Source organism: Linepithema humile, chromosome 4, assembly GCF_040581485.1.
Source record: "Linepithema humile isolate Giens D197 chromosome 4, Lhum_UNIL_v1.0, whole genome shotgun sequence".
Taxonomy (NCBI): domain Eukaryota; kingdom Metazoa; phylum Arthropoda; class Insecta; order Hymenoptera; family Formicidae; genus Linepithema; species Linepithema humile.
The window spans coordinates 28,023,745-28,034,533 of NC_090131.1; the positions used below are offsets into that span (position 1 = coordinate 28,023,745).

A 10,789-nucleotide genomic window follows, 5' to 3' on the forward strand; every position below is an offset into this window, starting at 1 on the left:
CGGATGTTTCGGCGTTTTTCCACTCACCGATTGCATTTACATTACTTGCATTTGCGAAAGGGTGAAAAGATCAACCATCGAGCTTTGTGTTTTTTTTGCATATTTTTATTCAAGAATTGTCCTTATTAAAATAAATAATAGTGGTGTGTATAATTACACGTTTGTAATGAAGTGGAACCAAAATTGATTGATTTATTAGCGCGGTACGATAACGCGTAATGATAGCTTCGACATATAAATCGTATTTATATTTTAATTAATAAAGAAACATACGATTTTGGAAACTATATATTTAAATAATTTTTTTAAAGCACTTTACAATTTTATTTTATTTCTATTTTATTTGAAGATTTTATGTCGTAAAAATATATGTAACAGGCATATGCAATATTATTTAAATACAATACTATGATATGATTTACATATACAATTATTATAAGTACACATATTTATGTAGTTGTAAGCATTACGTAATAAATAAAAAAATTGGCTGGTACAACTAGCGAAAGGCAAAGATCGATCATAAGAAAAAATTGCTCAAAAGAATTTTGCAAATTACAGTAAATAGATGTTTTGCTTTTATCAAATTTTTAAAAAATTATTGTTTAGATTTAAATTTAACGTTTTCTCGTGCTGTTTTGATTAGCGTGCCTACTTATTTCATCAACACTCTCTTTCTTTTCTTCGCATCTAATCAACCAAAATTATGAATTATTTATTACTAGAAAATTACTTATTTATGATATGTAATTGTGACAAACTGCATAACAGACTTTCCAGATATAGTGTACGTACAAGAAGAGCTTCTGTTTTATGATACCTAATTTTGTAAATAACATCTGCAGTAATATGAGTACATAACTTTATTACACATATAATCAAGTAGAATTCTTAAATAGGATTCATAAATTGGAAATCTTTTGATGATGATTTTACCGACAGCTACTTTAATAAGGCAGCTGTAAAACTGAGACCCCGATTAGTGTTAAGCCTTAGTGAACGTTCGCCAGACGGAGACACCTTTATCTGCATCAATAATGTTTAACATTTTAATTGTTAGCTGACAAATTTTAGTAATGTATTTTTGTAATATTAAACATTTTTTAAATATATTTATAAAATGTGTAATGGTTAAAAAGAAGCTAATTACTTTATCTAGACATTACACGAATGTTATAAGCAATATGATATAACATTTACTTAAACTAAATCTTTATGAGAGATTTGTTGATGAATTTGAGAGACTTTCACTTATTTTAAATAATGATTTAATATGGACGGCAATAAAGTTTCCATCGACAGTCAGCCGACCGATGCATATTGATCTGTAAAGAGTTAAGGTCCGTCTGATTATAGCTAAACAAATCAGTTTGAGTTGGACTGATCGAGAATGAAAGGCGGACAGGCGACTAATAATGGTGATAAGTTCACGTGAATTTCGACAAAACCAGTTTTTACTTCATTGCTGACTGATCTGGCTTCCTTTATAAGTGACGATTTACCTCATTTTTAACTTACCCATAGATCACCATTTCTCTTTTCTTTTTTTTTAATTTTTCAATCTGGAAGAAGCAATTATGTTAAGCAAAATGTAATACATAAAATGGACAGTTGTTTTTTTTTTAATTTTTGCATCTACTTTTTTTCAAAATACTTACATTTTGTACTATAATTGTTATATTTTTTATTTAAAGAATTGTAATTTAATATGCAAATATGAATTATATAGATATATTTTATTTTTTTATATTTTTTAATATGTGAATTACGTATCTATATATTTGATTTATATTTTATTTTTATATAATACTAACTAGTGTTAATATAACACAGTTATATTATTCTTGCCTTTATTTCTCTTTACGGAAAATTGTAGTGGTTTTACCAGATACAGACGGAAGAATACGCTGCAAACACGGCGTTGCGAATCGCACAAATGGTCTGACAGCACATCGCACACTGACCGTGCATTTGTGCAATGGAAAGTCCAACGGCCGTCCCCTCGTATGTTCCATTCTTTTTTCCCCTTCGATTTTATTGCGCTTGATTGAGCATCCAAGTTTCGCTAAAGATATAAATTTTATTGTACTCCACAATTTATGTCTAAATTATTACTACATTTTCTCAAAAAATGTAGAAATAAAATATGTGGTAATAATTTTTAGCATCACATATATGTCAAAATAACTGTTATTTTGCTAAATAATTACAATATTATATGGAATTTCTTATGATCTGTTTTATATTATGGCGATTGTAACATTGGAATGATTTATATGTAAAAAGTGAAAGGTTACTAACTCTTCATTTTACGTGTATTAAAGAAATATTTAAAATTCATATTTTGTATCCGTTTTTTTATTATGCATATTCTGAAATTTTGTGAATAATTTTCAAAAGTGAAATATTTCAACGGTCGTAAACTATCATTTTCTCTAAATTTGCATTTTGCATATTTTAGTATTTTGTGAAAAAGTTCAAAATAATTGTTGTCTCGAAATTTATTACTTTAATTATTTATTATTCGATAGTGTGTGTGTGTTAAATAATCTTGTTAAATAATTTTTGAATTTCAAAATCTGCAAAAAATTTACAAAAAGAATTATTATAGTAGCCAAACTATCAAATGATCAATTAAGTGATTCAGTGTCAGAGTTGCCTAAACAACAGTTTTTTTGAAATAAGTTATTGAAGTCAAAACTTGGACATAATTTTTAAAATTACAGGAATTAGTAATTACAAAATTTTGCTGTTTAGACAACTGTGGCACTGAACCACTCGATTAAATTATAATTTCGTAATGAAACTCATGAAATATAAATACAAGTTGCATAATGCATGTCGTTCGAAGCAACTCGTAAAATAGAATTCTCCAAGATTTCATCTTCATCGACTTTCCATTCTGCGTATACTTAGCTGAATTGGCTACTTTCGACTACTGAGCCATGAGAATTATCATTAGCGCGAGCGAGTGTGAACGCGTCCTTGCTTTGTGTCTGATGAAAAGCAGGATGCAGTTTCTCATTACCGAAGCTTGCTCTCATTGTTACCTCTTAGAATTTCACGATCACGGGTATGGCTGAAAGAACTTCACTCTACTGCCACAATTTCACTTCATCGATTGTTTTATAAGAAAAATACATCTGTGAAATAAAAACATGGTTTTTTTTATTGAGAAAAACAAAACTAAATTGTTGACCTTAAAGTTGATTTTTAAAAAATTCTAAATGTATAAAAAAATTAATGTGTTTTGAAACTTGCTCGTCGAGTTTTTATTATTATGTGTAATATCTAACGATGTAAGTTAACAAGTGAATACGGCCGGAAATTATATTTAATTTAACAATAGACTCTTAATAAAGCTAAGTATTGTGAAACAGTTGTGTTCGGTATCGACGACGTTGTTTCACCCGGAAGAGGACGCATAAACGGTGAACTCGTTTCGATGAGTTCCGCGCATCGACGACGATTTACGCGCAATCGCTTAATCACGCGGTAATCAGCGGCCGCTCGTCGCCGTCCAATGTAATGCCCGTTCACTATCGTCAGAAAATTTCGCCATTTACAACACTACAAAGTTGCTACACGCTTTTACAAGATTAGGTACTCGTCGTCCTTACGAAAGTCACTCGTGTCTGTCATCACGTGCGTTTCGCATTACATACTCGCCCGCCTGCCCGCAATTATCTAAATATCGGAGAGAGGAAGACCTCGTCGAGAAGGAAACGCAACGACGGAAGTGAGCGCGACCGCCGCCGCTCCGATGCACGTTATGATTACCGAAGCCGATATCTCGATGGTGTATGGAAAAAAATGCATGCTTCCGCGATCGGGGAAAAACAGACCTCTGATTAGGGCCAGCCTATAAAGTAGCCATTTTTCTAGTCAACTGTCCAGTTCCTCAAGTGCAATCCTCCTACGAGCTCTTCCTTCCGAGACCGGTCTAGTTCTTTAACAAAATTAAACGAACTGTCGATTAAATAATTTCATTTTATTGACAAGCTCAATTAAGTTATCTCGACATGTAACTTGGTGTGAGTGGAGGATAGTCATTCTGCTTTATTATAATTGTGAGTGAAGTGTGAAATCGAAAGCACAAGTGTTCTATTTTTAAGCAGTTATGAGTTAATTTAGTCATAAAAATTATGTCAAAATAAATCAATGAAATATAAGAGACAATGCAGATTTTCCATGGAAAATCATGACATCAACATTGCTTGTTAATTATTTATACCTAAAATTACAAATTTCTTGAGCAAGATAATAGCATTTGGAACATAATAATTTTCAAGATGCTCCTTGTATTGTCCCGGTTAAACTGCATTTTAATTTTGGTGATGTCCAACATCGCGATCTCGGCGCCTGTGAAATCCCGGAAGCGTTCGACGAACGAAAGTGAAAGAGGTTTTTCGACCTCCCCGAAAATCTTGGAGATCCAGTTACCGCTCAAGATTACATCGAAGGAAGACTTACTCGCCTGGTCCAAGTACGTAATGAATCTGGTGACTTCGAAGATCAACTTCACGGCGAACAATTTGAGTAATGCGCAATCGGATAAACGACAGCCTTTTATGGATAATTCCGACTTCAAGTCGAAAGAAATGATGAAGAAGGGCTCTCCCGACGAGAAGCGGCAAGGCTTGAATTATCCGGCGCGCAGACTCAAGGAGCCGCCTATGCAGAGAGGTGACGAAAAAGTGGTTGCTTATCCCTTGCCAATAGGAGAAATGAAAGCTACCGATCCAATGCAGGATCCCTTCGGCCTGTCAACATCGGGTATCAACGAGCCGACCGATTTCGGACAATACGCGAACTTTGGAGATCCAGCTGCCGCATTCGGAAGTCCCTTCCAGCAAAGCGAGATCGACATCTTCGGGAGCCCCGAGATTTTTTTACAGCCACCCGCCGCCACGTATCTCCCGTTGCCATTGACGGGGTTCAATATCGCTACGTACGAGAACTTTATTGATAAAAACGCTTCCGTCTTCGAGGAGCCGGCGAAGCTTCAGACTACGAAGAATGCCCTTAATTTTCACATCAAGCCTTTCGATAACGAGCTCGGCGGACAAGTGTTACCGATCAATATAAACGATGAATTAACTAATAGAAATTCAAGCTTCGACAGACCATTGTTGACTTTCCCATTCCAAGCGCTGGTGACAATCACTCGACAGCCTGCAGCAGCTACAATAGTAGATCCGAATAAGCGGCCGAAGGATCACTTTACGATTCGTAACAAAGAACCTTTTAACAGGTTTCCACCGTTCTTTGAAAAAAACTATACACTTACGAATGAATCCGGACAAGTCAACGTCATTCTCAATAATTTTACTACAGATGCGAGGAAAAATAAAATACAGAAAGGAAATGTGGAAAAGGAAGGAAAAGCGAGGAAGGAACAAAATGCGCGTGGGAATAAAAAGAAAAGCGAGAAAAAGACGAAGACTGCAACGAAGAAGCAACATTCGTCGATAAAGCGACAATCATCTGCACTCGGCGATTTGTTGAGAATGTTGGGTATCCTGAGAAAACTGCCGAAAAATTCCACCGAAGTCAGCGTCGCGACACCTGTACTGTCTATCTTAAAAGGTACGAACTCGCAGAAAATACAGGTGGCCTTTGAGGACGAGGTAAGTAGATGACGAATATAATTTTATTATTTTTTTTATAAATAACATATGCTTTATTTTTTTTTAATTTTACAAGTATCGTCAATTTCATTTACTTAACTTTTAATTTCACAAATACACTTCAAATAATTTGCATTCAAGCTAACGAACGTCAATTAAATTTGTAATACCGGAAAGAGATAAATACGTCATGACCAAAAGAGTAGCACATTTATGCAACGCTTATAAAAAATAAAGCTGATATTATCGCAATTTTATTTGCGAAATCACTATAAAGAATTGGATCAATAGTCATGCTTGACAAGTGGTTCTTAAACGTGAAAGTTAATCTGCTTCGTATTTGCATCCGCGTTTAGAAATTAAATCGCACTTTGATTGTGCACAGTTGTTTAGTACATCTTTCTCGCTCGTTAAATCTATCGGATTTTATTAATCTTCGAAAATTACACTTTACAGCATTAATTATACGTATTTAGCTTATCGTATTTTACGCATTGTTAAAAAAATAATATAGATAAGTGTAGATAAATTATATAGATAAAAATGGATAGAAATTTAGAATCGCCACAATTGCGGAAAAGTGAAATTCAGAATACGCAATCGACGAACACGATATTTCACGAATCGCGACATTCGAATTTATAAATATGTATGGAAGTGTCATGTCAACGTTACACAAGTGAGAATCAGAATTTTTTCTCTTGTACTTACTATAAGCAGAAATAATGATGAAATCCGTGAATTCATGTCGAGGGTAATAAAAATAATGAACTAATAAGAAATACAAAAAACCTGATTTTTCACTTTATATGCGCAGTAATTTTGTTGGCAATAAATTATTGTATTTATTTACATATTTTACACTTGCTAATTAATATGGCAAATTAAAAAGGTTTGAATTAAAATATCACTAACTCAATTATTTATTTCAGTTGCCTAATCGGGGAAGACGCAATCAAACGTTTCTAGCGCAGCAATTAAATGTACGCACAATTTGTATTTTTCCATTTGTTATAAAAGTATTGCGTAAAGTTATTTATTACGGTAATATTTATTGTGTGTGATGATATTGATTATGTGATAATGCTAAATGTAGGGTGATGACGATGACGATGGCGATGACGATGGCAATGCCGATGGCAATGCCGATGGCAATGCCGATGGCGATGCCGATGGCGATGTCGATAGCGATGACGATGGCAATGGCGATGACGATGAGCAGAGTGAAAAACAAGAAGATGATGATGACGAGGAAGAAGAAGAGGGTGGATCTATACAAGCCATACTCGATTTATTACCATTAGCTGCGCCAATTCTTGAAGAACTTAGTGATGTACGATAATGCATCAACAAACTTGCATACGTATACTGCTAAAATATTTTTTAATTTTCCATATGTTTGATCTCTCTCACACTTTACGTTATATCGCAATTTCAGAATTAAATTTAGCGTGTAAAAACATTAATATGCAATATGCAATATTTTATCTACAATTTATAATATATTTCAGCCGGAATCCGATGTCGATATAGCGGAGGTGCTTCAAGGCGCAATTCCTCTTCTCGAAGGACTTTCTGACGTAAGATTGAAAATTTCTACGCACGTCCCTCTCATTTATAATAAAATTTAATTATATAATGACAAAGTATCCATCTTTTTCTAGCCAGATGAGGAAGGAGGAGTCGATATTCCAGCAGTCCTACTGCCACTCTCTCAAAAACTCAGCGAAGTAAGCTTAGTGAACAATAATTTCCAACTAAATCAGCTAAAGACTAAAATATGAAATCACTTTGTTTCAGGGGCCAGAAGGACAAGGTAGTGATTCTGGCGCTATTTTAGGACCTATCATTCAATTGATAGCACCGTTGATCGGACCTCTTTCGGGCCCTCTGATCGGTCCGTTGAGTCGCACCAGCAGCGGTGTAAGAATTTTATTTCGTAAAATTAAGGAAATGCGAATATGTGAAAAAAATTGCATAAATTTTATGCAAAAATGAGAATAAATATAAACGGACAGCTTTTGATTTAATTTTTAGCCCGGAGGTAAAGAGGGATCGGCATCTTTAATTACGTCATTAACTGGTCCTCTTAGTACGGTAATTTATAATTTTAGAAATCCTCTCAAATTTATGACTTGTATTTTTTAATAGCGGTCTTATATCATCATTTATTTGTCGATTTTAGCCGCAAGATGCATACGGGCAGTCAGTATTGTCGGGCCTTATCGCCAGTATTACTTCTAAGCTGAGTAAAGTACGCATCACAAGATTATGATTTCCGCATATTTTTCGTATGCTTATTCGATGATTTTTCTTCTATTTTAATTTTTTTATATATTTTACTAAACAAGATAAACGCTTTTTGTGTCTATATCTCAGGAACTCTCCGCTCAAGCTGGTAATTCTGACGTTAAACCTCTAGTTAGCTCACTTGTGTCAGGTGTGCTTGCTGGTGCCAGTGCAGGTTCCAGCGGTCCTGCTAAAAGTCCTACTTATCAAGGCGGTCCTACTTATCAAGGCGGTCCTACTTATCAAAAACCCGATGCATACTATGCACCTACAACGTATGGTGGCTACGGTTATAAACCGGTGGGTAATTTTTTTCTTTCTATCCTTTTTTCCAATAAATCTTTATTCACTAAACTGACAATTAGAAATTTTATCTTACATTTATTCAGTAATTGTGTGTAAAAAAATAATTTTCTGCTGTACTATATTTGGGCAGAAATGCTTGAAAGAAATTCTCAATCGACTTTGTAGCCGCCTCCAAGTTTCAAGGACATGATAAGCGCGTCCTTAAAGGAGATCCTCGGCGCTATCTTGAAGCTATCGGCTGCGTCATCCTCCTCCAGTGCGGGTCTATCAGGCGCGTCGTCAACCTCCAGCGCTCAACTGTCAACTACTTCATCGGAATCGAAGGAGCCGCCCAAGCCCGAGTACGGTGCACCCATGTACAGTGCACCCACGTACCACCCAACAAATCCACCTTATTCACCACCTCTGAGACCTCCGTCGGATGATTCTCCCGCAGAATTTGTGCGAAGACACCTCCGATATCAAATAAGGAAATTTATTTAATGGACAATTTGTACAATTTTGATACAATTTTGATACAATTTTGATACTGTGAAAATGCTTAGAATTAATTTTTAGCTTTATAGTGAAAATCTCTTTGAAAAGACTTTTTGCATAGATGGAATATGGAGCAAGAGCCGACGCGTGACTTCTTTTAGAAATCCTGATAATGATTTTGCAACAATGAACTCATTATAATTGAAAACATGTGGGTATATTGGTTTCTGTTTAATAACAGGATAATCTAATTGCGAAGAACACAGATGATGTCAGCGCAAATTATCATTTTAGCCTCATTTACAATATCATCTACGAATAATTAAGTGTGAGATATATAAAAAAATTGTCAATTACATTTTAACGACTAAGATTAATAGATATTAAATAATCATCACACAATAACACTAGTACATGTAAATAATAAAGTTTATTTAATATTATGAAAAAAATAATCTTATTAATTAAAATTATTTACTACTATTATTTTTTAATGGCATTAGTGAAAAGAGTCTTAAAAATGATTTGATTTTAACTGAAAAATATTTTCTAGAAAGTTATAATTATACAATAACTTTAACGAGAACAAACAGCACTTCTTTTATTAGCAGGAAGAATATTTGTTTTATTCAGAACATGCACAGGATACGTAAAGGCGCATAAAGTGTATTTAAAAACCGGTTGCTTGCGTGCGTGCGCCAGTTATACATTATCCGGATCTGGTGCTACGTATCGTGTCCGGGATATATGCGCAAGAGTTCATACGCGGAAGTAACGAACATTTCTGCAGATGTTCAACTCCTTTCGGCACACTTCGTTCTTATAACTTTTTCCTGTTTAAACGAAACAAAATCTCTTGGATAAAAAAAAACATAACAGCTGACGAAGAACAGACTTACGAGATAATATGTAATTAAGAAAATTACATAGACAAACTTTACAATAAGCTGATAAGCATTACGCATTTCACGGATATGCAGTGCGTTCTGGACATGCACGTTTGCATGTCTTTCCTTGTTTTTCTTTTACCATTACGGATAGTCAGAATAATAATTTAACAATCTCAGCAAACAATTCTCTCTAATAATGTGACGAAATGAGAATTACAAGTGTTGAAAATGTTGGTATTCGTTCACTGCGTAAAATCTGTTGAAGCCGGCAATTTGCATAGCTCGAAAATTTTTAATGAGACGCTCGGAGCGCAGCATTATTCCCTTTCTTTCTCTCTTTCTTTTCCGAGCTCTATCTCTATCGTTTCTGCGTATAACCGGCACCCAAATCGAAAGTACCTCGGCGTCGTTATAAATCGACCGATTTACGCAATTCGCATAAAGTAACAATCCGTGTTCCCGTTTCTCCGCGTTTCTCTGCCCTTTGTGAACACCTTGTTTTATCTTTTTTTTTTTTAATTTTACCTGTCGGATGAAGAAATACGACTTGACACCACACGTTAACAATTTATTTTAATGGCTCGTGAAATTAACTAATAGTGCGCAAGGCAAGCAAACAGACAGGACGCAGATCTATGCATAACGTTGCGTACACGTCAATATAATTGCCTGAAGCAACAAATTGGTACTTGACTCTTTCGTTTAGTCGAAGGTGAAAGTCTGCGACACTAAAATTTCCCGCTGCATCATCAGGTGCAAGGAATTCGGTCTATGTTCCTCGAATTGAACTCTCAAATAAAATCCCTAAGGATCTGACACACTTTCAATGTACATTTCGTAATAATCTATTTGCGTCAATCCGCGCTTGCTTCACGCGGTGATTTCAAAGTCTATTAATCGATGCATCTGACGTGCTCTGTGGTTTCACTTCGATGTCGGTCATATCTATATGATAAATCAAAAAGTCCCGAATACCTCTGACGGTAATAAAAATTAATTAGCCATACTTATATCCTGAATTTACGCATATTATTGACATCATTTTCCGAAATCCAAAAACGTGCTAAAATGCAATAAATTAAATCATATTAAATAGTTTTCTCTTACATTCTTTTATATTCTTTTGAAGTGAGTTTTACGGTCTGCTGATCGTCCTCTGCCGCGTATATCACCACCATAATACATATATGAGTAATA

General features: G+C 34.7%; 1 protein-coding gene across 1 annotated transcript; it reads left to right on the top strand.

The window, feature by feature from the left end:
• The first annotated feature begins 1,566 nt into the window (after positions 1-1,566).
• On the top strand, positions 1,567-10,789 carry LOC105677802 (uncharacterized). Its single transcript, XM_012376658.2, has 9 exons — positions 1,567-5,630; positions 6,727-6,963; positions 7,142-7,210; positions 7,295-7,360; positions 7,431-7,553; positions 7,668-7,727; positions 7,816-7,884; positions 8,010-8,219; positions 8,391-10,789. The coding sequence occupies exons 1-9, from the start codon at positions 4,293-4,295 to the stop codon at positions 8,706-8,708; spliced, it is 2,490 nt and encodes an 829-aa protein (XP_012232081.2). The 5' UTR covers positions 1,567-4,292; the 3' UTR covers positions 8,709-10,789.

Bases quoted from the DNA above. Each gene is read 5' to 3' on its own strand.
- LOC105677802 (XM_012376658.2), top strand. From the start codon at position 4,293: ATGCTCCTTGTATTGTCCCGGTTAAACTGCATTTTAATTTTGGTGATG. The intron at 7,361-7,430 runs GTAAGCTTAGTG...ACTTTGTTTCAG, and splicing joins TCTCTCAAAAACTCAGCGAA to GGGCCAGAAGGACAAGGTAG. The intron at 7,554-7,667 runs GTAAGAATTTTA...TTTAATTTTTAG, and splicing joins TGAGTCGCACCAGCAGCGGT to CCCGGAGGTAAAGAGGGATC.